Raw genomic sequence first — 27,953 nt, 5'->3', positions numbered from 1 at the left:
GTCTTCCAGCTTGACTCTGGAACAGCCTCATCATTGGGGGTTTCCCTGGTTGCTGGGACTCCAGACTGAACCTGGTTGCTGTTCCCCTTGGGTTGGGTCCTTGTCCTGCTGGCAACATCACTACACTTGGCTCCCTGTTCCATAGGGAGCAGTTGGCCCTTGCTGCTCTTGGACATCAGCTTCTTCAAACTGTTCAGCTTCTTTCTGTGCATGGACTCCCTCTTCTCTGCCAAGTAGACTAGTAGTAGAGCTTGGAAACTTTCAGGTATGTTATAAAAAATGCTAATTTCTCTGAAGTCACTTTGAGGTTTGCTGCTAGCTCTAATGGAGCTAGGCCTGCCTCTAGAAGAGTACATTCCCCAAGTAAACTAATCTTGGCTTAAGCCCAAAGCTGTAAGCCCTGCTGTTTTGGTGTAAGCCTCAGACAAGGGTAATTCAGTGTGGATCTGGGGGGACTTTTAAGATGCAGGAGGCAGGGCTGAGCTGCTGAAAGAAGAATATGAAAAGGCTACTTCCTGAGCCAGCTTCAAGTGGCAGGTTTCCAGACCACATTGTGGGGTGTACATTTGGGGTTTGGAGAGAGGACGCATGTGTGTTATTTTCCAGAGCTTCCCGAGAACCGTGAAAACATCACATGCATCATGTATTTCAGGTAAGCCTCAACAGCATCCACAGGCTTTGCTGTGGTCTTATGGTCTCCACTTAGCTATAGTTTGCTTGACCCAAAAGCAACCAACTTGCTATGGGAGGACCTATCAGGGAAGTGCTTTTGCTTAAGCTTGGGAGAAAGAGCATGTGAACTGTTCTGCAACCTCTGCCGCAAGGATGGAACCTGGCTGAGACCAGGTAGTCTCAGCTGGTAGAGATGGGGTTTTATACTGAGTGGCACTTGCAGGGAGACTTGTGCATCACTGGTTTCTTGCCTAGAGTGTTTCTAACAAGAAGATGAGGGTGGGAGATGACAAAGTTGGAAATGAGAGGGCATGGGAAAGGCAGAGTGGGAGCTTGACAGTTCCAACAAAGGGGGAGAGGAATTTGTAAGCTTTTAGCAGGGAAGAAAGGGGAGCAGTCCTCACAGCAGTGGTGAACTCCATACACAATGTTAGAAAGGGAGTCCTGCCAGAAAGATGCTCCCGATCCTGGGCAGTGCCTTACTGCATACCTCCCTGTGCCATCAGGTGTCTGTCAGCTCTGTTTATTCATATGTCCAACAAACTATATCCTTCTTAAGTGGCAAAGTCCCTTCTCTCTTCCATAGTGTCTGCCTTGCCTGCAACACCATTGTAGACCTGAAACTATTTGTGTATTCAGTCTGCATTCTTCTTGCATATCTCTGCCTCTCCATCTCCCCAACTGTGCTTCACCTGGTATACATTAGAGTAGAAAGTACTTCAAACCACCCTGTCCTCTTCAGCCTTCATCCCAAACACATTTAATTTAATATTCTCACTGCCTGTGCCACTCCTATCCTGGGGCGGACTTGAGAGAACAAAACTCACTCCAGTCCCATTATTTAAAGCACCGCTGGAAGGCGCTCAGATACTCTGCTGATGTTTGGTGCAAAGCCCCTGACAGAGCAGTTTGGCTGCAAAAAGGAATTAAAATAGTGTGCACATAAGCCAGGAGAGCAGCTCCCTAATAGGAAGGAGTCCATAATGGGGAGGGAGATGTAGTTATGAAATGAGATTCTCTGTTCCTTAGGGGACTGTTAAAACCAGTCAATATTTATGAAGCTTTTAGTCTGACTCATGCAATTTGTTCCCTGTTCTATGTGCTTGTCTTTGGGACTCAGCTGTTGCTTGGTCGGTTACTGCTATAAAATTAAATGCTGTCATTAGCTGTATCCTTGCTTTGAGAAGGGTACTGGAAAGGTGCAAGGCAGAGTGTAATGCAGCTCAAGTTGTCACCTCACTGTAAGCAGGCAAGGGAGAGCACCAAAGGAAGCATCACCAAGTCCTATTGGGGGGCCATTGCAGCTACAGAGAAGCAGCTCCTTGTGGTGAAGTCAGCAAGGGTAAGAAGTGCAGCTGGGCTGTCTGCCTGGCTTTCATATCAACCCTGGGAGCTGTCAGCAAACGATTCAACTTCCAGGAGTAAGAGGCTGAAAGAACAATGCAGGAATGTGGAAGGATGGGGTGTAGGAGGAGGTAGCCTGTAGAGCGAAAGCAAAGAGCAGAGGCAGTTGCGGTACTATTCTCACTTCTGCCTCTTAATTCTGAACTGGAGCACCTCCTCCTGACCTGGTCTCAGTTTTGCATCCTTGCTGACCAGGGGTCAGCCAAGGAACTCTGTTGAGGTTCCTGGTCAGAAGACATGAGGGCAATGCAGAAATCCTTTCTGCTTTAAAACCTGCTGGTCAAGTAATTTCTAGTGATGCTCCTGAACTGTAAATATTGGTGTGATTGTGTAGGGACTAATCAGACCCCTGTCTAGGACAGTGTCCTGAAGAGGCATGATATAGAACCTGGTCATGATATGACCTGGTTATAGCATTAGATTTATTCTGAGCTTGATCCCCCTCTGTTCTGACTCACCTTCTGCAGGCCCTGGGTGTCAGCAGGGCCCCTGAACTTGTCAGGGTCATTGAATGCTGAGCAAGTGATGCTGTGGGGTGCCTTTGCAAGAGAACCATCACCATACAAAAGCTAGCCTTCTAGATACCCAGTAAAGGGAGTGGAAGTAGGAAGGCTGACAATGATTTGGAGCAGAAGTCTGCCTGTTTTTCTGGAAAACCTCTTGCTTCTCCATCACTTATAGGACACCGGAGAACAGCCACTTTTGTAAATGGTAACTGAGGTAGCAAAAAGGTACTGGGTCAATATGATTTCTGGAGTTTGGACTTACCCTCAAAAAATACAGTTACAAGCCCATCACCCTGCCAAGAGTAGAAAATCTCTGCTTGTTTATTCTTCCTGGAGGATGGATATAAGTAGTCATTGTCAGTTACCTTGTGAGCACACAAAGCCAGGAGAATCCGAAGTGGTTATCTGGCATGTGGCTTCTGATGGAGTTTCCCACTGGGTGGAGAGCTCAGGTGAGGAAAACCTGTGTTATCTCTACTGGATAACAGTAGGCTGTGTTACCTGACAGCAGGCTCTGTGTTGTCCCCATAGAGCTGATCCCCCAGCACTTCCAAGGCTGCTGGTTGTGAGGCAGTGTTCTCCAGACCTTGCTGCAGCCACCAGCTGGTAAAACTCACCGGTTGGTTTAACAGGATGATGTGAATTTGGCAGCTCCCAGTGTGACCACAGAAGAATGAGCTGCCTCTTGATTTTTCTGGTTGTAGATGTTTGACTGAAGATAATGAATGCTACCTGTATCAGGCACCTCTGCAAGGATCCTTTGATGTGGCCAGCAGACATTGTATGGGAATGAGTGTGGGAGTCTGTCTGTCTCCAAATGTTCCCCCTGAATTTTGCACATTTGTGTCTACTTCAGTCAGCCACTCACAGTCAGTCTCAGCTTACTGGAACTTGTACGTGTACTACTTTGGGTAACATGGCCATGTAGACAAGGCTGGGTGATTTCCTGCTAAAAATGCTGGTTGGGGCACTTTCAGGGTTGTGGAGACCAAGCTCTGTCTCGTAACAGTGCCAGGTTTCATGCTGCTCTTCCCCTTTCTCTCTTTCTCCTCTCAGTTCTCATCATCTGGCCTTTTGGTTTACGAAGAAATGTCACCCATTTTTTTGAAAGCTTTCAATACAGTTCACTCAAAAGAGGGCCTAGAAGGTACACAGATTTGTGTACCTTCCTCCTTTTTTTGAGGAAATTTGCACAGACAACCATAATCCTTGCATTTATGAGAGCCTGTTTCACCCAGCTTTTCATTTGCATGCAGGGCTGCTGAGAGTGGTAGCTTTTGCAAATGCAAAATAGTGTTTATTGAGTGAACACCAATGCTTCATAGATGTAAACTTTCATATATAAAATTGTGGCTTGAAATGAGCAATCCAACTGAGACTGTAGGACATATCCATCCCTTGACTTCTGTCCTGCTTGCCACCCTGCATCTTGGGAAGCAAGACTGACAGAAGTGATAACACAGGACTTTTTATCTAAAAAAGAATGGGCAGTTGGAAATCAAAGAGTTGATTTTTAGGTGATTCTAGAAAAATTTCAGAGGAGAATAGAACAAACTCACTGCTAGGTGAGAACTGCACTGACTTCAGCCCCCACCAAACTCCCTCTAAAATCTTATTGTATTGTCTTTTCCACTTAGCGTCCTGCAGGGACCTGCCTGCAAGCTCACACCACGTAAGTGAATAACAGAGACCTGTTCTGGGGAGCACCTGTTCTTTTGACCTGTAAGAGTAAAAGAAAGATGCACAGTGCAGGAAGAGGAAAGGGGCAAATGTACCACTTTTTAGCATTAGTTCTCACTTTCAGTGGTAAAAGATTTTTTTTTGGAAGTCATTTGGTCTCTTTTGCTGATGTGAAACTTAACATTGTTTCACTTGGGAAAAAAAAAATTGTCAAAACTATAAGCCTTGCAAATGTATATGTAAAATTGCAGGCAGATATCAAGCGAATTTGCACCTTGCATTTTTCAGGGCAGCCTATCCAAACATATGATTTATGCATGTAGCTGAACTGTGAGCAGCATCATACCTGACTTCAGATTGCATGGGTTCTCTCTCCAGCTTGAAAGTCAACAAAAGCCCTTGTCCTGTAAATGCACAGCTCATGATTTTCTAGTGCCCCTCATTGTTACATGTAAGCACAAGCCTAGTTTCTTCTTTGTTCACTCTTTGCAATCACCCCCTTCATTACCCCCAGAATGTTTTATAACCTTTATCCTTGCAGGCTCCTGCTCTCCTTGTCCTTCAGGGAGCCTGAATTCTCACAGGCACCATTCAGCTATCTATGGAAACTGCACACCTGCTTCTTGGTATTCTTTGCCAATGCTGTAATGTTTGCTGCCTCTCATCAGCCCTTTCTGGCACAGGACTTCAAGCCTCTTTTAAAGTGTGTCAGCTTAGAAGTGCAGAGAGGTTAATGACTGAAGTGGGTCAAATAGGAAAAAAGCAAATATGTGTGCCCACAGCTCAGGTGAGAAGGAAGGACAGTACTCTGGCTTCAGTCACTGCTGACCCACAGGTTTTGGATGTGTTTGTACAGCACCTGATATCATGAGACAACTAGAACCACGTTTTTCATCCCTTTATATTAACCATTAACTGATGCACACGTTCCTGCCTGCAAGGATCATTATTCTCTGTGTCTATTCCCACAACAGCTTCATCAGTTGGAAGTTAGCCTTGCCGTCATTAAGGAAACTTTAACAAAGACTGTTGTGTTGAAAACTAGCCTCTTGATGAGGCCTAATTCATTTCACAGTTACCCATTGACCTTAGATGACAGCAGGACACTTGGAGATGTGCCCAGTTTATTTAAGAAGCAAGCATAAAATTCTTTTCCTGATGCAGAAAGAGCTTAGCAGCATAAGGCACTCCCAGTGCCTCGCCCCAAATACTCTGCCTTGCAGCTCCAGGCCCTAAAGAACTCCATGGATTTTCTGAGGGCCAGTCCAGATTGCCTTGGCTTTATCCTTTTTTTTAACAGCCCCAGGCTCTGTTTTGCACCTCTTGAGAGTTTTCAGTGCTGTGAAACGAGGGAAAGTGTTGTGTGGTGCACCGGGGTGACAATCTGGGTACATCCCTAGAGTGGATCAGGTGCCTGGGTGCAGGTAGGTAAAGTGCCCAGTTGTGGGTTTTTTAAGACTTGTTTGGTGGGACAGTCCCAAATGCAGTGCCATCTCTGAGCCCTTGCCCACAGCTGCCTGCTTGGAGGATGCTCCTTACTGACTTGTGGTATGCCTGGTGCACATGGGCTGCCATGGAGAGTGGCTGCTTTTAAGCCAGTCCTGCTTTGAGCAGAAAGAAGAGTTAAAGGTGTGTGCCCTGTGCTTCAGCTCATATTCTGCATCAGCTTCTGAGTTGCTTTTGTCCTGGGAAGTGAGATGGGTTTGTCTTCTAACAGAAGCTCCTGTGAGATTAAGTGCCTGCTTTTACAAAAGATTGAAGTGTTTTAGCATAAGAATGGTCAATTTTTCCAGCTTTATTTGGATTAATCTGCCCGCTGCAACATATACTATTTGTCAAGCTAGTTGCTGTACAGTTTGCACAGGAAAAGCTGATGTCAGTCTAGCAGAACAAACAAACACCTTCTGTGCTTTTTGCCTAGAAGCAGCAGCTTTTAGACAAAAGTGAGAATTGGGAGGGTAACTTGAGATCACCACACTGAGGAGCCCTTTGGGAGCAGAAGATGCCATGCAGTGCCGTCATTACCTTAGCAACTCCTTCCCTGGATCTTGTTTAATTCCGCGTCCTCCTCAGTTTCTGTGTAGGGTTTTTTGGGGGGTTTTTTGGGTTGGTGTGGGGTTTTTTTGGTTTTGTTTTTGTTTTGTGGGGGTTTTTTTTGGGTGGGAGGTTTTTTTTTGTAGCTGCCTTTGAAACCCTCTAGAATCTTTGAGTGATTCTATTGCATTAAAGTTGCTGTGTAAATATGGATGCTTCGGGCTTTCAATTTTTGCTGCTTTGTATTGAATACCTTAGAGAAGGGCAGAAGAAAACCATATTTTGGTTTGGGAAAGTCAGATAGTATATTCTGTGCTGCTTCTCCTGTATCTTCCTGTATTTTTCACATCTTTTGTCCTCACTTTTGTTATAGATGACCAAGACTCAATATTCTGTTAATGATTTAATTTAATTAATAAAATTGCAATAAGCAAAACAGCGCTGGGTGCATGGGGAGTCTCCGCTCCACTCACATGCACCCACTTAAAGCTCTGGAATTACCTTTTATTGATTGCAATTCTATGCATGTTCAAAAGAAGGTGGGTTTACATACATATTCATAGGATTACATCATGCATTACAATATTCATGATAAGCAGGGGCTGGGCGGCGTCTGGGCGGTGTCTTCTTTTGGGGAGATATCCGGGGGTCATCAGGGGGTCTTTGGATGAAGTAAGAGGTCTTCCTCAAGCTTGAACTTTTTACCTTTTTTGATTTTGCTGACTTCGTTATATTGTTACAAGGTGATATCAGACCCTAGCCATAATTTTCCTCTTATCTGCTGGTTATGACATCTTTATGTTCTTCTTGTGCAGATGTTCACATTCCTTTGGTGCCTAGTTAGCCTTGGCAGTGTCTTGTTTTAAGAACAGGATCTACACTTTTAATTATTTTCGAGATAGAAGTTAGTCTCATTAGGGCCTTGTTCTGTTCACACTGTTTCAGTGGAAAAATTACATGTCTCAACTGCTTTGCTTTGTTCCACATTCACTTCTTACTCAGTTTAATTCTTTTCCTGAATGTTACTGGTTAGGAATACAAATTCATCAACATACATTACACTTTTGTCCAATAATAAATGCTTATTCAGTGATCAAAATCTTGACTAGCCAATGGTGAAGGATGTCCAGGTGAATATACCGAACTCAGAAAAACTCAAATTTAGGAGAAACTAGAAATGAACTTTTAGACCCTTGCATGGAGCTGTCTCTAATCAATAGGGATTTTTCGTGAGCAGTCCTGTTGTACTGTTTGTGTGAATGTCAGTTATTAGGGGGAGGAGGTGGTCAGAGCTGGAGCTGTGACAGGAGATAATCTGTGGGATCTGACCCTTGGGGGGACAAGACCCCGTGACTAATCCCCATCTGTATGATCATATGGAGTATCTGTGTAGCAGCAGTCATTCTGTGTACCACTCATCCCTCAGTAATTGGGTACAATGGCCTTCTAGGCAGAAGGCTCATCAGTTTTCAGCATATGTCAGTGCACAGGAGAGGTTTTAGATGTGTGTAACTGAGATGGGATCATAAACACAGACAATCCAGTCACATTTTTCCTGTGGAGAAGGCTCAGCGGTCAAAGGTGCAATAGAGACAGTTGTGGTTATGTATAGATTAAAGACAAAGTCCATGTATCCCTGTACTGGGGATGACAAAGCATCATTTAACAGGACCAGAATAAAGGACAGATAGTTCCTGAGTTTCAGAAAACTGGAGAAATCTGGAATACCCTCTGAAAACTCTGTTTTCAGAATTTCTGTAATGTTTTAAATTTTTAATAAAATGGAGATATTCACTTTGCTGTGGTTTTTTTCTGAGATCTTGCATCCCATTGTATTCTGAGCTCCTGTCCCATTTATCCAGGGCACAGAGCTCCCCAGAGCCTGTTGTAGAGGGGGAGCAGGAGATGGGCTGAGCCCCACTCTTCCTCCTGCATCTCCCTACCCACCAGTTGCACAAGGGCCACTGACAGCAGAACAGAAGCTGGAGGTGTCTCGTGTCAGATGTGTTCATATGATTTCCTCTGCTGCTTGCATTCTCCTGACACACTTCTTGGTGATTAAAACCCTATAGTCTGCATGAGTGACTAGATGTGCTGAGCAAAGAGTGAAGGAGCTCAGACATCCCTAAATCCCCAATCCTCTTCCTCTTATCTACTCTCTTTTGACCAGAGGACATAATCTCATGCTGTTTCTTTGCTGCTGGAAAACAAAGGTGGACTGCAGCTGTAAGTCCTGCCTGCCTCTGATGGAGGCTGGCTCTACCATGGATGGCGCAGAGTGCTCCTGGAGTTCAAAGGCCTCTCAAGGTGCTCCTCAGTGAAAAACATCTTGTCCACACTGCTCTCCTTGAGATGTGCCAGTGGACAAACTCATGACATCTTGTTACCTTCCCCTTCCTAAAGGACATGGTACACCCCACTGCACAGTCACTGTGGCAGCTGCTGAGAAACTGGCTGGTTTCAGGCTCAAGCTGGCCATGTTTTCAGCCTATCATAGAATAAACTCGGTTGGAAAAGACCTTAAGATCACCAAGTCCAACGTTTTAAACTAGCACTGCTGAGCCCACTAAACCACATCCCTAACACCACATCTACATGGCCTTTAAGTATCTCCAGGGATGGTGAACACCACTTCCCTGGGCAGACTGTCCCTGTGCTTGGCAACCCATTTGGTAAAGAATTTTTTTCATACTAGCCAATCTAAATCTCTCCTGGCACAACTAGAGGATGTTTCCTCTTGTTTTATCACTTTTAGCTTGATGCAGCACCCGTCTCACTGCAAACTACTTTCAGGCAGTTGTGGAGCGTGGTCAAGTTCTCCCTTCAGCTTCCTTTTCTTCAGGCTCAACAGCCCCGGTTCCTTTTAAGACTTCCGCCGCTCCTTTTAAGACTTCTGCTCTAGACCCTTCCCCAGCTTCATTTCCAAGGGCACATGCGGGCACCAGGGTCGGATTGCTCGGGAAGGGGAAGCAGGGGCAGAGGCACCCAGATCGGGCACGGGAAAGCGCCGGGGAGGCGAGCTGGCTTGAAAAGTCACTGCGACGGTAGTAAGGGGTCGCCAGCCCTTCCCGCTCCACCCCCTTGGTCCCCCCTCCCCAAAATAACTATAAATAAAAACGTTGGCACGCTGCCCCTCCCGCCGAGCTCCTTCTCGGAGTCCACGAGAGAAGGGGAGGGAGAAGGAAGCCCAGGACCCCCCCGCCCACCTCGGCGGGGGGCGGTGAGCGGCAGCCCCGCCCCGCTCCTTTCTGTCCCCTCTCTCGCTCCGTACGGCCGGGCGCAGGCTCCGGCTCCAGCTCCATCCGCTGCAACTTTGTACCGTGGGGCGCGGGCGGCGCCGCCGCGGCTCTGCCCTCACCGGGGCGCCAGGGCTGACCCCTCCCGGCCGCGGCCCGGCGCGACCAACCCCGCCATGGCCGGCATCGGCATCGACCACTCCAAGCTGTCCAGAGTCAAGGAAGGTAGGGGTCAACCCGGAGTGGAGTGGGGGGTGGAGCTGGACGGGACAGGGCAGTGGTTCTGGGGGGAATTGGGGGAAGAAAAGGGAGAAACTCGCAATTAAAAAATAAAAAATTAAAATTAAAATGGTGTTAATTTTTTCTGGCCGCAGGCGCTGGTCTCGGCGTTCCCCGTGGAGCCGGCTCGCTGGGGAAAGGGGGGGGTGCTGGTGCCGTACTTCAGCGGGGCGGGGGGAGGAGCGGCAGCCCGGGGCCCCCGGGGTTGGCAGGGACCGTCCCGCTCCAACGGCACCGTGGCTGTGGCGGCCGTGCGGGTCGGAGGGAAGGGAGGGGAGGCGGAGGGCCGGGGGGTGAGCAGCATTGTGAGCTTGAGGGAATGCCGCTGCCGCCCTCCCGGCCCAGCTCTCGGCTGCGGGGGGAGTGCGGGGAAGCACCGCTTCTCCGGGAAGAGGGCGAGGAACGGGGCGGGGGAAGGGGGCCAGCCCTTTGTCTGTGCCGGGGCCGAGACTGGGATTGTGCTGTGGTCCCCCCTGCCGCGGCCGGGCCGGGCTGGGCTGGGCTGCGAGCGGGGTCGGGGTGCGAACCCGCGGGGAGCAGCCTGTCGGGGGGACACTGTCGTGCGGGTGCGTTCCACTCGGTTGCGGCTGGGCTGGTTTTGGAGGCTCCGCTCGGGAAGACGGAAAAACTGGGAGCAGAACTAGGAATATCCACTAATTTGAGGGAGAATGGAGATGTTCACGTCCCGGTTATTTGAGCCTACATCTTTGTTTGATTGGGTTTTGTTTGCTTGCTTTCTATTTGGTTTTGTTTTGGTTTTTTTGTGGAGACCCCCCCTGGGTTGAGCTTTGGAGCGCCAAGCAGCCTCCTGCACCCTGCTCCATCCATGTGCGCCCCAGGAGAGCCGGGGGAAGGGGGACGGGACGGGATGCGGTGACGCTCGTTTTCTGGGTGGCCGGCGTCTCCGGGTCGTTCAGCCGGTGTCACCTTCAGTCGGGCCGGGTTGGCCTCGGCTTCCCTCACGAAAGAACGTATCTGCCTCTCTTGTGTGCCTTTAAGCTTAGTTAAAGGTGCCTTGGAGCTGCTTTGGGCTAAAAAAGAAACTTACGAGGTATAGTCTCTTCTTTCTGACACTGATTGGAATATGTTCCAAGCTCTTGTCAAAATCAAGTTCTTTTAGATTTACACTGGAGTAATGAGAAATACTTCATGCTTATCTTAAGGCAACCAAAATTCCTTAAATTTGTTTTCCTTGCCACTGGCCATTTAGTTTTCTTTTTTCATAAGTTTCAGTTCTTAAAAAAATAAGTGTACATTTGGTGATTCAGCTAGTCCAGAGTAGAAAGTACATGTGCGTAGAGTTGAAGATTCCTTTTGACCTCTTGACACCCTTTAATGCTTCCCTTCTTATTGTTACTGGAAGGAAAAAGTAATACATATTTGCTGAAGTTTTAGGGGCTAATGTTGCTCTCATTAAGTCATTAGCAGTATTGTTATTGGTCATTTTAGCATGGCCAAGATCTCATCTTTAGAGTCTGTCCACCCAGGGTCACTCAAGAAAATTAATCCAATTAACCTTTCCAGTGGGTTGATTAAAGTGAATTCAATCTCTGTAGAGATGCTCTTACTCAGAATTTAAGGAGCCTTGATTAGTTTTAATAATTTTGAAGTGAACTAAATCAGACTGAGTTAAGGGCACTCACATGCTAAATGAAAATATGTTCGTGCAGTCCTTGGTCATTTTGCACCTATGGCTACCATGTATTAAATTTCAAAGAGTGTCCTGGTATGATGGTCTGTTGTTACCTGATAGTGATTGGACTAAAGCAGCATCCCAGAGCAGCTCCAACATGAAAAGTAGCTGAGGCCTGAGACGTGTTCTGCAAAGCCTCCGGCATGTTTCACACTTGCAGTCCAGTGACATAATTTGTTTTTATTATGGGAAGTGTTGAAACCCAGCTATGCTTTGGATTAGAGCTTTCCGTGCCCGATGTTAATGCCAACGAAGGAAAGAAATTTATCACCTCCGTACCTAGGGAAATATTTATTGTTGCTGATTGCCGTTGATACTTGTGGAGAAACACTCCCTTTCTTCATTTCGTGTAAAGGTCAGCTTAGTCATTCATTAACAATGAAGCACGTTGTTCTCGAGTACTTTGTTCATTACCAGCTCCGGTTCGGAAGGGGAGGTGCTGTGTCCAGGTCCTCCCTGGCTGCAGGTAGCTGGGACTGCTGTGGGACAGTGTCATCCTTCTCTTCTGGTATGATCTCAAAATTTTTACAAGTGAGGTAATTTCTGTGCAATAATGGCAGTGAAAATCTGTTGGCTGTAGCTAGGAGCTATGTGCTGGAGGAAGCCTTGCTACTTGTGTTTAACTTTTTTTTGGTTTAAATTTTTAATTTAAAAAACATTATATTAGCTGGAGACCTGGTAGAGATAGCATTTTGCTGCATTTACTGCTTCAACCGGTCCAGTTTATTTTGTGGGCAGGGATTTACTGGTGTAAGGTACACCCCTAAACCACTCTTTTCATAGTTTAAACTTGACCTTGGTGCTGCAGCCTGGTCTTACAGCACTGTTTTGCCATGGGCAGTAAAGTGTATGTTGTGACCACTGTGGTCAGTAAAGCTCTTGTAAGTTATTTGCTGAAGGGCTTGGTGTTAGTTGCAATCTGAGGGCTGAGTTTCTCTGCCTGTATTTGTTCGCCTCTCAAGCATCTGGGACATTTTCTCTTTTCAGAAAGCAGCTTTTGCTGTGTGCTCTTTTGACCCCAGGGGATTGCTCAGTGCTATGTGTGTAGCTTTTTCTTCACCAGAGGTCTCATTTGTGAGCCTTTTGGGAACAACAGCATCCTGGAAATATAATTTTTAATTATTTATCTATAAGGCAGATAAAATAAATTGTCTTGGGCTCTGCTTGATCTCTGTCTCTCATCTCGTCATCTGATGAATTCATTGCTAGTAGCTAAATTTGGGAAGGGCTGAGGACTACACCATCTCCTTGGCTGCCTATTTGAAATGAGTTCTTGGTTGCAACTCCCATGTCATCTCAAAGCATCGTGTATTGCCGCTTGGACCTGGGAGGCATCCCAGCCTGCCTGCAGGACACAGAGCTGCACAGGGGACATTCCTAGGGTGAGTGTTTTGGAGCTGTGCAGACCTTGCTCCTCTCTGAAGGATGCACCTGTGATCCTGTCTACTATTGCTACATTTGCCAAAGTTTGGGGCAGTGGCTGTCGAAGGGGATACCTGTCTGCTAAGACTGAGGTTTAGTCCCTCATTCAGTGGGACAGGCTCCAAGAGCCACCAGTTGTTAGCAGCAGGAGGTAAATCCCAGGTTTCTCTTCTCTCCTTGGAGAGGCACAACAACAATGCTGGTGCTATGGTTTCTATTCCTCATGAAGCACCTGATTTGACTTTCTGGAGCTCCTGATCTGTGCATTCAAATGCTTCTGGTTATAGTCTACTGCCAGAGCAGCTGGTTTCCCAGATGTGGTAGGAGAAGATGCACCTCTGACTGTGGCCTTGGGGAAACAGTAAGGGCTTGAATTTTTATTTTCCATCTTGGCAAGACTTTCTCTGGGGCAGGCACCCTGCCTGGCTCTCTTTGGCCACAAAAATTTACTATAAGTATTGCATGAGTTGTTTTATTCACAGCAACTTCGCTCTGACATCTGTAGCTTAATATGGCCTCTGCTGAGACTCCTACACTAAAAAACCTCCTGTCTGCTAACCCTCACAGGGACAGAGGAAAAGGGGTCAACTCTGAGGTGCAGTGTCTCAGCCTGGCTAATGTTATCTGCTTATTTTAGGGCTTATTTTAATGCCTGTGTGTGCTCAGCAACATGATGGTGGAAGAGAGGAACTTTTGTGTCTTTCAAAGGTGGAAGCAGGTTCAGAAAGCGTTGATGAATGGCACAGTGTCTGGTGAAGAGAGATTCCGCCTTGGAATTTTTCAGGGGGCTGGTGTTGAAGGATGAGCTGTCATCTGTACTCATGTGAAGGAAGGGTTGGCCTTTGACTGGATTAGTATAATCAGGGCAACAATTCTGAGAGCAGCTGAGGGTCAGCCAGGTCACTGTGAAGCCACCTGCACTGTGCCCTTTGGCTGCAGCTGAGATTTTTCCTTACAGCATGGTGTGTGGTGTCATGGTTTTCTGCTTTGTGGCTTCCTCAGAGAAGAGCTCTGAAAAATTCAGGCAAGCTGAATGGCTTGGGGGCAGTGAGGAGGTGGAGAGTGATGGGATATAGACACAGGCTTTTCTTTCTAGGTCACTGGTTCATGTCCAGCTCTTCTGAGTAATAGGAGGTCTGTTTTTCCAGCATGCATGAATTCAGTAGCTGAAGCTGTGGTACTCGTTTCACTTTAACACATGTTTAAAGTTTCACTTTTTCTGGGTCTGCAGTGCTTGGCAGAGATGGGCAAGATTAGCATATTTCATGCTCTTGGCTTCAAAACATAACTAAGCAAGCAGGCCTATGTCCTCCCATCCCCTAAATCCTTAGCTCTTGTCCTCTGTGAGCTGTGTTGGAGGTGTACTGAGGCACAAAGATTGCTCAAAAAGCAGTCTTTGGCAGAGAGAGCATCCAGACTTGTGCTGATGGTTTCTGCAGAGATGTTTCCTTAGTTACTGGCAAGTTTTTAGGCTGAGAGAGCAGGGGTCGCAGTCTGTTCTGCCATGACTCCTGGAGATGCAGGAGGTGGGGGGACAGTCCTCTTTTTGTGATACTGGGACACTGGCCATCACCCATTGCTGCTCTTTCAGTCATGATCCCAGCTGTGTTGCAGAAAGCATTGTGTTTGCTGGGACCATGGGCCTTATTCAATATTTAATTTCCTGTGGCTGTGAGCAGCGTCGGGTGCACTCATGCCAGGCCTGAGTTGGAGATGCCTGCTGCAAGGAGCAGGAGAGACAAGGAAAACCTCCACTTGGAGAAGCAATGGGAGGGGCCTTGGGGCTGCATGAAAATTCTTCTTTCTCAGAGATATCCATTTCACATGAATGTGGTGATTTATAGGATGAAGCAACATTATTCCCTTCCTTTTCCTTTGTCCCTTTCCCATTGTCCCCAGCTGGCTTCCCACTCTCCTGCTGCTGGTCCTTTGCATAGTGCTGCTTTGAAGGCTTGAGGGACTGAGGAAGGAGGCTGATCTGTTGTTAAAACTTCCATAAAACTCAAGAAGCTGAGGTCCAGTTTTTAGTGTGGAACTTGCTTCTGGCTTTTCCTTTTGCCTTTCTCCAAAAAGGTGATAAAGATATTTGCTGTTCTGCTGGTAGTGGCTTGCATTGCAGGGAGCAAAGGGCATCGGCTGGGAATTTCCACTGGCAAAGCAGGGATGCTGTCTCCCTGGAGGCTGCTGTGGGTTGATTGATGTTCCATATTCATGTTACAGTTCTGGCTTCTCCATGGGACACATGGTGAGACCTTGTGGAAGTCCCTTGACACTTTGTTTATACTTCCTTTTTAAAAAATAGAAATTGGAGCCTTCCCACTCTTTCCTTTCTCAGTACATGCAAAGATACCACACAGCTCGTTGAGTGAGTGCTATATGGCCTTGGCAATGTATGGCAGCTGGGAGACAGTTTTAGCAGGACTGGAAAGAGCAGGAGAGTGCAGCATCACACTGTATGTATGAGAGATGTAAGGTAGGACTGTCACGAACCTTACATTGAGCAAAAGAGACCAGTTAAACCTGGGTGCTCATAAAATCTACCCAGTAAACCTCAAGCACCTTGTGAATTAAGCTTTCCAGAAGTGTTAACCTTTCCTTTGGAAAATGATGTGGAGGAAAGCCTGCTCAGAAGCCTGTCACAGCTTTTATACCCCTGCCCAAGGATTATTTGTCAGGATCCAGAAGCTCCTGATGACTATTTTAATTGTACATCAACCCACAGGGCCACTGCTGTGATCCTCTGTCAGCCGAATGAGAAGAGTGAGATCTGTTTGACTCAGGCAATTTGGTAGCAATTTGGTCTGTGCACTTTTGACAGCCCTGCCTGTGGTGAGTGCTGTTCAGGACAGAAAGTTGAAATGGGTTTGCAAATGAGTCACTCTTCATTTGTCTTTTCAAAGGAGGCATTAAAAAACTCTGTGCAGTAAAACTTTGAGTTCTTGTGTGCAAATGGGTTCTTGTTATTTTCCCAGCCTTTCTGCTTGGTAGTTTGAGGAATTGGTTTACATGGAAATGTTATGTGGTGTTCAATAATGATGACAGAGGGGGAAGAAGGCACAAATGAGCCAATATTTGAAGGTACTGAGAGACTGGCATACCTTAAGAACACTGACAAGGCTGACTGAGTGGAAGAAAATAGAGGAAGAAAGTTTATGCAAGCAGAAATACTTCCTGACAGTGAGAAGTAGGTTTATTGTTTTGGTTGTTTGTTTGTGAGTTGTTTTTTATTATTATTTGTTTGGGGGGTTTTGTGTGTGAATATTTTTGTTTGCTTGTTTTTTGATTGTTTTGTTGTTGTTGTTTATTTCTGCAGAAACCTCTCCAAAAGACATGACACAGATAGCTTTGTCCCTTTACAAACAGACAGGATGAGACGCTGGAGCATGCCCCTGCAGGAAGTGTCCCTTGCAGAGGGACTGTCACTACTGTTCTGGCAGGTGGGCTTGGGAAGTGCTGGCCTGGCTGGGAACAGCCTTCTCTGGTGTGAATGGGAAGCTTCTTCCCCTCTGTATCATTGCAGGGCAGAACAGCTTTGAACTGGAAAGCATCTGTTGGTGAGGCACACAGAGAGCATGGCAGTTCTCTGGGCCCTGATCTCCTGAAGCCAGTGCCAGGTTTCCGAAGGAAGTTGGGTTTGGAAAGAGGCTGGCCTGTCCTGTATGTGTTCGCAGTGCTGGAGACGCTGGTTCCTTGGCTGGGGCTGCACAGCCCTGTCTGCATCCCTCACACAATGGGGTGGAAAAGGCAGGTTGGCCTCCAGCTCCCATTGCTCTCTTCAGTTACCTGTTGGCATTGCCCTGAGCATCAGCTCTGACCACATGAACTTACTATGTAGTTGATTCTTTTTTTTGTTTGTTTTGTTTTTTTTTCTTCCAAGCTGTAAGAATACAATATCACCTACAGGTGATTTTGCCCCCCAAATGAAAATCATACTTGTGGCAGACTTGGAGCTTGTTTTGTGCTCTTGGAGAGGAGCCAGTGAAAAGGCTGCCAGACTGCTCCTTCCTTGTTCATTGCGGTGCACGGACCTGAGGGCACAGATGCCACAAAGTGGTTTGTTCCAGGTTAATTCTGGGAACTCTGCCACCCTACCCACTTGGCCCTGGAGACCAAGGGTTTATTCTTACCCTCTTACACCACTGCTTTAAATCTGTAGTTGCTCTAAGGGCAGCGTGCCCGTACAAGGCTGTGACAGGAAGAGGGACTTTAATTTTTAGTCCTGCAGCTTTACTGATTTGTGACTCTCTTGTAGGTGGATGTGAAGGTTTGACTGATCTGGAGCCAGCTTTGGTAGAGTTCTGGTAAATCTGGAAAATTAAGCATGGGAGGTAAGGTAGGGAGAGAAGAGAGAGTAGCCGTGATGAGCTGGCAGGGCAAAGAAAAGGGGTTTTGAAATGAAGCAGAGCATCCTTGATTGGTTGGGTAGGGAAAGGTTGATCTCACAGAACAGATTTGCAGTGCTGGCAGCAGCTGAACGGGTGGCAGACAGGAGTCCTCGCAGCCCAGCAGCCACCTTTCTAGGAAAAAAGGAAGCTGGTACGAATCAGAACAAGAACCCAACCCCATTGCAGGATCAGTTCAGGCACCTCCAGCTTTGAATGCAGCATGTAGCCAGGTTTCCAGGAAGCCTGGGAGGCTGCCCTGAGGCCCATCCTGCTGAGATTTACTTCTGTTGGTGTCTGATCTGGATGAATAAAACTTGGCTTATTTGCATATGGACTGATGCTGCAATCTGTCCTTCCAGCTTTAGCTCTGGTTTAGCTGCAAGCCTCAGAGCAGTCTCAGGCTTGGCTCTAGTCATCCAAAGGCTGAAAAGAAAGTGGCATCTCTGAGGGAGTGTTTCTTTTGCTTGTTCTCTCCTTCTTCCAGCTGACTGTAGGTCCCTTTGGCATTAAAACCACACTGTCAGGGTTGGAGAGGAACTGTAACCTCTTTTTAGTACTTGCTGCCTTCTATGTGGGTGTCAGGCTTTCAGAAGTTAGCCACTGAACTGAATCAGTGCATGGAGTTGGACCAGTGGGACACTGAGAGTTCCCTTTCTGCATCTTGTCCCCCTTGTATTTTGCTACATTACCTTTTAGGATTAAGCTGGAGGAGAAGCCTGGGAGAATTGACACTTTGAATTATCTCTGCTCCCAGCTGCCTGCCTGCATCCTGGGAGAAGCTGTGTGAGCTTATTCACCACAGTCTGAAACTGAGCGCTTAGAAATACCAGCGAAGTATCCAAGATCCAGGGTGCCACCATTCCTGAAAGGCAGCAGAGTCACAAAGTGGACCTGCAGAGAAACTATTGAAATGAGCAAGGGCTTTAGGCTTGCATTTAGCAAGGAAAAGAAGTTTTGCCTGTCTGGGAAATTCAGTGGGTCCTTCCAAGGGTTTTGTGTAGTATAAAATTGCCTAAAATGCTAAAAGAAAAGCTGAAATAAACAAATCAAATCAAAATAATGTGATCACTGTTGAGATGGGTCTGGGGGAAGTGGGTGTATGTAGTGCAAGTCTCTTGATATGCAGGCTCCATGCCTGAGCAGTTTTCTGAGTGGGTGGCTGTTCCAAGTTGTGCATGAAAGAAGGCTGTTATTCTTTCCTCCCCCCTTACACCAGTTTAAATGAATGGTGTTGGGCCTAAAACTAAAACTAACTGCCATGAGAGCCTGTCAGTAAAAGAAACAAAATATCCTTCAGGAAAGGACAGGGTCCTGTGGTTGAGGGCCACTGCTGAAGGCATGTGTTACAGCTACAGTATACTCATGGGGACATCTGTGAGCCAGAGATTTTGCCCTGTCCTGGTGAAGGTAACTCCTTTGCTGCTGTCCATCATTGTGCCTGGTGGTTTGTCCTGGGGCAAAGTTGAGGGTAAAACACTGCTCTTAGAGGCAGTGTTGTTTGTTTTGCTGTGATCCATATTTGGGAGGCGGTGGTAAAAGTTGTCTACTAGGAAATTGTCTTTATCATTGATTGTTTCTTTTGAACATGGGGTGTTAAGCTGAGTCAACTGAAGCTGTGTCAGACACTGGAGAGAATGTCTACAGAAGCAACTTATGTTCTCATTGATTAAGATTAACTTCCTGCAAACACAGACTCGTTATCCCTCAAATATTGTCAGCGAAGCGTGTGTTAGGTTGCCTGGGGTTTGCTACTTGGCTGTTGTGTCAAACTAACGAAGCCACCCCTGACCCTGAGGTTTTTATTCTTGCCCATCTGAATGCTACTGATAGGTCTACAATACATTGGGTGACCTCACTGGTGACGTTTTGGGTCCAGGCAATCCTATACAGGCTGAAAGATGCTCAGAGAAAGCTACAGAGATAATGGTGTTCTGAGCCTGGTAGGTAATAGCTTGCAGGCATTAACATATGGTGGATTATATATCTCCTCTCTGCTTTAAAGAGACAGAATACTGTATATATTCAGCCCAATGCACAGACTTATCAGGAATCAGAGACATCAGCTGTAGCAGCAATGTTATGGCTGAAGGATTCTGGAAAGTTCTTGTGACTTGAAATACTTCATACCTGGGGAACCTGCTAGACCTGGCTGAAAAGGCTGAATTTTCAGAGCATGGGGGCCAGTACCCCGTAAAGTTCAATGATATTTTCAAGTATATCTGTATGTCCAAGCTTGAAGTGCTTCAACTCAAAATTTTCTTCTGAAAGTCAAAGACATATTCTTTAACATTCTTGACCTAAGTTTTGTGTCTGGGGTATGCTCTAGGATGACCTTTTGATCTCCTTTGTGGTATGTGTGGTTTTTTTGGCATTTTGGGTTGTGGGTTTTTTTCCTTTTTTTTTTTTTTTTTTTTTTTTTTTTTTTTTTTTTTTTCTTTCTAATCTTGGGTATCTGCCACTTCCTGTTTGTATTGTGCAAGCAAATCACCTGCTTTAGGATCTTGAGCAGATGCTCACTCAGCTTGAGGACTATTCTGCAGTACAGTTTGCTGGCAAGTCTACAGAAGTGACTTGAAGTCTAACCAGTGGCCTCAGAGAAGGAATTTTGTGAATGTTGTTGACTTCTGTTTCAAGGCAGATTAAAAAAATAGACTTGTATTCTGTGGATTTGTTGCCAAAATATATATAGTCATCCTTCTTAAAGCACTGTTGGGCAGCTGAGAGCTTATGGTTGGAGAATGGTGCAGACAGAGCACAAACCTCTCATGGCCTTGACCTCAAAACTTAGCTTAGTGCAGAGAGAATAACCTCCTTCCCACATCCAAGCTTGCTCCCAGCCAAGACTGTCAACAAGATAAACAACATATGGTTCTGTGGCAATATTTTTTTTACTTTGCACATTTACACTTTCAAGAATTAGCCTAAGCAAGACTCCTCAGTTAGGTTCCCTGTGAGGATGCAGTCTCCTTGTGCTGCCATGTAGCTCATGGATCCATGAGATGCTCTGGTGCTGTGACTGAGAAGCAGAAACCATTCCCTTCCCCAGACCGCCCAGCCCTTCCTTCCACCTGGGAGCCACCTTCTTCTCCCTTCATGAGTTTTGTCATGTCCTTGGTGAGCAATGTCCTAGGAATGCTGTCTGTGTAACTGCAGTTACATGTCCCAGCCAGCCTCTGTCTGCCCACATGTGGTATCAGGAGTTCAGGAACCTGATGGTGATAGGAGAGGCAGGACAGGAATGAGAAATGCTGAGGTCAGAGCATGTATCTCAGAGCAGCTTTGCTGGTAGTGGGAAGGAAAGATCCCAGTTTGATGTTTCCCATGGAACCTGCCCTCTGGGGAACCTCTCACGTCCCCTTGGGTGGCTGCTTGGTCATGTTGGCTTTGTTTCAAGGAAGTGATCTGCAGATTTTGGAGGGCTTTCTGACTTGGAGTGGTCTGGCCAGTCCCTGCTGGTTAGAGTCTCTATGAGGCCCCAGCTTGTTTTGTAATCTGCTGGGATCTTCATAATTCAGCATCTTTCTGAGACTGCTGGCTTCTAACAGGCTGCACTTGCTGCTTGCCACTTAATTTGTCAGTTCTGCAGGCCCTCAAAAGTGATTTTTAGCTGATGAGACTGTTTTTTTTCTGTGTCACTGTAGTCTTTCCTTTCTCTCCTGTCCTTCAGTTCAGATGCAAAAACTGCAGATGCTCTAAACTAAGCATGACTCACACCTTCATGTTTATTTTGTGAATTATCCAGCACACAATGCTGATGGGAAAATGCTGTGAGTGGAGGGGGTGGGGGAGCAAGAGATGATTTGTAAGACCCAAAAGGAAATGCTTGGATCATGTTTGTGTGGTCACTGGGTCATTAAACTGTCTAATATCCCAGAGCATGTCACATGGACCACGTGAACCAAAGGGGCCCTTGGGCCCTTCAGCAGATGTCAGAGCAGACTTGAGGCAGAAGTAGGGCTGTGTTTTGCTGTAAGCTTTGTCTAAGGAGCTAGAGAGGTTTGACCCCTTGTAGAGACCATGCCCTTTCACACCACCCATTCCTGGGTGGTTCTTACCTCTTTGTCACACACCTAAGTATCAGTAGCAACATCTAAGGCTGCCTTTGCTCCTCAGGTGTGATTACCTCACTTGCTTTGAAGCAGTTTGGTGAAATGCTGAGCTACAGGGCTGAGGTAATGCTGGAGAAATCTAGCGAGGCAAGTGGAAAAACGTAAAAGGGAAAAGGGTATTTTGTGGAATTTGGCCAAATTGTTGTACCTAGAGACATTCCTATCTCAGCCATAAAGGCAGGGCTTGCAGCCATGCTTGCGAGAGTGCTACTAATGCTTAAAAAGGCATATTTTGGGGGTAAACTCTTACAAGTGGAGAAGACCTGTGCATGGAGCTTGCAGAGAGGCTCTTCAGGATGCCTCAAGCAAGCAAGCTCCCTGTTTCATGGCACTGCATGGATTTTGCAATCCACCACTGCTTCCAGCCGTGCTTCTGCCTTTGTCCACCTCTGCTGACAGTGGCTGGGATTCCTGGGCTGGAATGTCTTTCATTGACAGCTGTGCCAGAAGTGCATATCCCAGACCTGCTCCTTGCTGTGCCAAGACAGATTGGCTTCTTCAGTCTATGGTTAACCTGTTGTTAATATTCCATGCTTCAGTGGTCTGGCCAATTGTAGCTGCTGTGATTGCAGCCTTGCTGCTTGTTTGACAGTCTGATGGCTCAGGGCCAGGATCTGGAGGTGGGAAATGAAGTTAATTTGTCACAGTCAACCTAACATTAATCTTACCTTTCATTTTTTTAGACATGTGGTTAGGAAATAAAGAAACAAATTTCCTTCCTTTTATATATGAAGCCACTTGGAGAGGAGGAATTGTGAGTCTCTGTCATCAGAGCCATCCTATTTCAGTGGATGTAATACCTAGTAATGAGTGTGCTGGTGCCATGCAGAGACTGGGCACGGGATGAGGACTAACACCAATGAAGCTTCAGTTCAGACCATGCCTGGAATTGTCCACATCTCCATTTTTTTCTGCTCATTGCTCGATACACGTCTTCAGGGCTGGAGGGCTAGTTTTCCTCACTTACAGCTGTGGTCATGGTTAACTTAGTGCTATGGGAACTGAGTGTAGTGTTGAGGGAGTTCTCTGCACTTTCCATAGCCCCCAGACATGCCAGGGATTTGCAGGTGTGTCCCCATACCTTTCCACCTGGCTGCCTGACAGCACTTTGTTGTGTTTGTAATGGGATGTTTTCATTTTCCTTTAGACATTGTTCTGGGGTTGGTGGTACTTGGGAATAATGTGCTTGGATGAGCTAGAGGCAGCCAGTCCAGCCAAGTTTCTGACAGTGATGAAAGGTCTTCTCGTGCTGTCCATCCTGCCAGCAACTTCAGCAGTACAGAACAAGGGCTGTGTGTTGTCAGACTGTGGGTTTGTAAGAGCAGCTTAAGGGAGAGTATACACAGCCAAGTGGCTTCTGCAGCAGTGCGTGAATCAGTCCAGATATGTGAGCAACCCCAAGGCTTGCTACTGCCCTGCCAGGCCCTCCAGCAAGATGTCCTTTGTGAGCACAGACACTTCTGAGCTTCCCGTGTGCACATCATGAATAGCTGTCCAGTTTTCCGCTCTCTGTACTGGATCTTGATGGGATAATCAACACAATTTTAAGACTCAGCCCCCTGTATTCTTATCTTGAGCCCTTTAATCTGGTGGCTCATCCTAGGGTGTTGTCCCCACTTGGTTTTTTTTCAGTTGAATTTTGGAGACTCATAAAGTAGTTCCAGTAAATCTTTGGAGGAGCAACGAGAAGAGGCAGTCCCACCTATACAATACAACACAACAGTGTATACACTTGGCCTTTTCACTGAAGGACTCCATGCTTCTTTAAGAAGTTTTTGTGCCCCATCAATAAAAAAGGGTTCAACAATTGTTGCTACATTGTAGGAAGGAAATTCACCTGAGGAGATAAGACTTTTTGGGGGCTGATTCAAGACTGTCAAGAGAAGAACAGCGGTGTTCTATCACAGCCCTCCCACTTTCTTGCCTGTACACCAAGCATGTTTCTGTCAATATGTTTCTTCCTAAACAAACAGAGAAGTATGTGTGGGCACGGGTAGAATGGAGTGAAAAAACCCATGTATGCCTCTAGGGAGGGTGGAGCAAAGGTCTGCCAGCACCAGCAGCAACCATGACCAGCAAGGCAAAGCTCAAACACTGTGGGGATCAGAGCCTGCACAGAAAGCAGCTGGGAAGGCTGGGATGTGGTTTCATAAGTGTTTCTTACAGCAGCAGTCTTCATGCAAAGAAAACACAGCTCTGAATTGTTGTTGTTAAATTGTTGCTCCTGCACTGCACGCTGTCCTTGCTAGTGCAGCTGTTGAGGCACTGGACTTGCTCAGAGACCTATTGCAGTTAAAAATAACATTTCCCTCCCCTTCTCTGTGCTGTGTGGGTTTGTTTGTTTCTTTCTTTCATTTTGATTTTGTTTCTGTTTCTAACTGTCAGGAGCAAGTGCTGCTTCTTGAGTATGTAAAAGCTCAGCCCTAGATCTGGGCAGAGTGTATGTGGCTCTGTATTGAGGTGTCTTTGCTTAGCTCTGAACTCTGAGTAGGGCTCAAACATCTGAGATGTATGTGGCCTTCCAGCAGGGCAGATGATGCTTGTAAGCAGAAGGTGGTTGTTCTGCAATCATGGTCTGAGAACTATTAGGGGCCACAGAAATAATCCCTCTGCCCTAGTCAATAAAAACCTGTCTTCATGACCCCTGAGCATCCCAGGTATGTCACCTGTGAATAGCACTGCTGCCTGCATCTCAGCTGTGGCTTTTCCAGATCTGAGGCTGAAGGCACTGTCTATTTATATACAAACTGTGACTAAAAATGCTTCAGTGCTATTTTGTGTTCTGTATCCTCTTCCCTTTTTAAAAATAAATTGCAAAAGTAAACCAAACCAAAATAAAAAACAAAAACAAAACCTTAATTGCACTGTCCAGAATTGTACAGGCCTGAAATGAGTCACTATAGGATGTGTAACCTTAATCTTTGTCCTCATCTCCACTCTGTTGCTTGTCAATCTCCTTTCCTGGAGAACTGCTTTAGGAACTTCTGTCAGCTGTAAAACACCCTCCAATGCAGACAGACTCAACCAAAAGTTCTGCTGAATATGATAAAGGATAAAGCAATTATCTGAACTCTAGTATAGACGACTAGAAAGTCATCTAGATATTTTCTGGAGATATCTGGGTGCAGAGAAAAATCTTGATGTTTCTGTGGTGAAGTATGTGCATCAATGTGAGAAGAGGGAAGGCTTGTGGAATGGTGACTTGGGAAGATGCAGCTGCTCTATAGTTTCCTTGCAGTATTTTCCACCCTTTGCAGTGATGGAAATGTTTTATCTTCTCTGACTCTGAACGTAAGTGGGTTTGTGAGAAACTCCTCTTACAGTTTTGTTACATTCTGGTGCTATTTCCACTTTCTCTTCTAGTCTGTTGCTTTGCTAAAGAGAAACCTTGCTCTTTCCCAGAGCTTGCCAGTGTCTTTTCCCTATATCTGCAGTTTCAAAAAACACCTTGTAATTCTCTGCTTTGTGCCTTACATTTCAAATGGGAAATGTTCCCCTTTTGGGTCCTGTTAAGCTGCTTAGCTTGTCACATTGTGGAGGAAAAACAAGTCACAGACCCCTCCAGTGTAAATTTTTCTCTGCCCCTGCCTTAAACTCCCTGTGAAGCAGATGGGAACCCTGTGCATGGCAGAGGTTCAGAGTGGGACCCCTGTCTGCAATTTGAGGGCACAAGTCACTTTGTCCTTAGTTCACTGAGAAGCTGATGTGTACCAACCACTGAAAGACTGATCCTGATGCTGTGTGTGCATGTCCCAATCCCAGTATGTATGTGACTTGTGTTTTGATGCCCTGCTGCCTATCATACCAAGTTAAAAATAAACCCTGGTGTTTTTCTACAATGTGGGTAGAGTGTTCCTTCAAAAGTTCAAGTGTGAAAGTGATAGGCATTAGCAAAAATCTGCTCCTCTCAAGACGGGCAAAAGAGAACTTGTTCTTTTCCCATTTAACTTGTCTCTGCGTCATTTTCAAGTTCTTTTTAAGAATATGTGTCCAAACCCTGCTGGTAACACTGTGATTGATCCCATGTAGGTACTGATCCAGCATTTGCACTTCAAAAATTTTATGAAGCTTACAGGACACAACTGTAAAATGATTCCTGAGCTGGCAGAAATGCCTTAGGGTGAGAGCCATGGAGCTCAGTCTGCTCAGCCCTGCAGAGATGATGGTGTGTGCCGTTGTGCAGAGCAAATACTATTCTTGGATTCTTTAACCTGGCAAAGAAAGTTATACTAAGCATAAACACTTGCCCTTGGTTTTAACTGAACACATTCAGTGTGGGTGTCACTATAAATCTGTGTGAAATACAGAGTTTTGTGTCTGAGCCAGTAGTGATGTGGGAAGTTCTGATCTTCAACTAGAGAAGCAAAGGTGGAGAGCATAGAAGGTTTGTTTTACAAACAGGGACAAAGAAGCAGTGTGTGTAAAAATAGCCTCAAGTGCAGTAGGGGGAAAAAAAATGCAAGTCCAGACTTAGACCGGTAGAAGATGTTAGAAGTTTTTGTGTGAGTATGCTCCCTTGACACTCTTTTTTTGATAATTCTCTTGGCCTTGTTTCTTGTTTCCCTGTACAGTGTGTCGAGACTTTGCTGTTCTGGAGGATCATACCTTGGCCCATAACTTACAGGAGCAAGAGAGTAAGTAGCAATAATCTTTGAAGCAAGTTTGTTCCAGCAGATACCTTGCTTTGTTTGGCTTTGCTATGAAAAAACCTTCCTGCTTTTTTTTTTTATGAAATATGGAATGTTATTACTGTCTTCTAACACCGTTGTGTTCTGCTCTAGCTCACATTGTACCCGAGAGATAGCCACATTTCATGTTTTAATTTGGTGTACTTCTTTAGAGTTGAGGTTTTTTATGCCATTTCTGACAGAACTGCACGTAAGAGTACACTGGAGGTTTTTGTGGATGCACAAGGTTTTTAGAAATGACTGGCAATTTTGGAAGCTTCAACTTTTATAGGCTGACCTAAGGTGCAACTAGAAGTCTGTTTGTTTACTTATTTCAGAATCATTAGTGCCTGCCTTTTGAAAGGAGGCTTCTTTTTAAGACATTTTGATGTAGGGCAGCTGTGCACTCGGGGGTTTTAAAAGGAGAAAAAAAGTAGACCCAGGAACTTCAAAGTGACAGGATATTTTAAAATTTTTTTAAAGATTTATTTTAACATACTGATCTGTTACTTAGGTTATGCTTGCATTGCAGTTTCAGATGTGGTGGCCTCTCTACTGCTTTGCTGGGTGCCAAGACCACTGGTATCCACCAGAACTAGGGGCTAATACTGTTCCAGCTACTCTGTCAAGCATGCAGCTTGTGCTGAAGTTGTGCCCTTGGTGCTGGAACCTGAGACCCCTGAGTTAAAGATGCCTCTCAGCTGCAGCTCCTGTAGTCATCTTTTCTCCCAGGGAGTATCCATGTATGGTAAAGGGCTCAATAGTATTCAGTTGCTAAATATAAAGGTGCCAAGATTCTGGAAATTATTGTATTGAGAGCACAGGCAACCTCCTCTGGAGGTTCTTGAGAGCAAATTAGAGAAGTGTCGCATCAGAAGTGTTTTACGTTCAGCTCATCCTCATTGGCCTATGGTGGTCCCTTCCAGACCCTCTTTATTAATATAGAATAATTTCCTGTGGCCATAAAAATGAAATTCAAAGCCTAAAAAGCATTTTTTATAAATCTGGATGATATTAAGATAAGTCTTGTTTTGTAACAGACTCAGATACAGCCCCTTGGGAGCCGAGACAAGGCAGTCTCAAGCTGCTCGTGCAGTTTCATTTCAGGACTTCCACACCTTTAGAAATCTTACGTGATGCTTCCCTGCCAAGAGCTGTCTTCCTTTCTGGCCTGGAATCTCCCTCCCACTTGCTTGGTCTTGTTTACACTGTGAAGTTCTGCAGGCTGATTTGGGACTTACTGTCTGTTTATTTCCAGTTGAGCATCACTTGGCAACGAATGTTCAGCGTAATCGTCTGGTGCAACATGACTTACGGGTGGCCAAGCAACTGCAAGAAGAGGAGGATCTGAAAGCACGTGCTCAAATCCAGAAGCACCAAAAAGACTTGTGAGTTTGGGATGGGGCTTTTGAAATACTAGTCCAGTTTGGTTAAAGCACTGAAATCAGTTGCTTTGATTTAAGTTGATTGGCAGTATGTGGGGTACAGGTTGGTCAGCCTTTTGCTTTGTTTTCCTTTTTGCTTTGGCTGTCCATTGCTGTAAAAGTATTGGTACTAGGCTCAGACACAGATTAATGAGAACAAGGTGGAAGCAGATGGACTTTTCCTGGCTTTGGTTCTGTTGTCTGACCATAGGAGAGAGCTTTCCTGTTCTGCTGCTGTTGGCAAAGTGGGGTAACTTGGCCACTTGTGTTATCTTGTCCCTCACTGAAGGCTAAGAAAGAAGAAACCACACTGCAGAAATATACCATGCCACGGTGAATTCTCTTTCTAGTGGGATCTGCAGATACTGGCATGTTTGCATTGTGCCTGAAAAGAAGCTGCTGCCCTGGGGTCAGTTGGTGTAAATGGGTGTTGGGGGACAGA

The 27,953-nt window shown here is 45.9% G+C and overlaps 1 protein-coding gene across 3 annotated transcripts in view; it reads left to right on the top strand.

The window, feature by feature from the left end:
* The first annotated feature begins 9,508 nt into the window (after positions 1–9,508).
* CCDC50 (coiled-coil domain containing 50) overlaps positions 9,509–27,953 on the top strand; it is a 42,005-nt gene continuing 23,560 nt past the window's right edge. Inside the window, exons 1-3 of one of the 3 annotated variants that reach the window (XM_030456627.1) lie at positions 9,509–9,757; positions 25,992–26,054; positions 27,346–27,475. In XM_030456627.1, the coding sequence (XP_030312487.1) occupies positions 9,709–9,757; positions 25,992–26,054; positions 27,346–27,475 (242 nt within the window). In that variant the 5' untranslated portion in view covers positions 9,509–9,708. The remainder of the gene's footprint in view (positions 9,758–25,991; positions 26,055–27,345; positions 27,476–27,953) is intronic. The other 2 variants (XM_030456628.1, XM_030456629.1) reach the window with 2 other exon arrangements.

This window comes from Calypte anna, chromosome 9 (assembly GCF_003957555.1).
Source record: "Calypte anna isolate BGI_N300 chromosome 9, bCalAnn1_v1.p, whole genome shotgun sequence".
In the NCBI taxonomy this organism is placed as follows: domain Eukaryota; kingdom Metazoa; phylum Chordata; class Aves; order Apodiformes; family Trochilidae; genus Calypte; species Calypte anna.
This window is presented reverse-complemented; position numbering and strand designations above follow the sequence as displayed.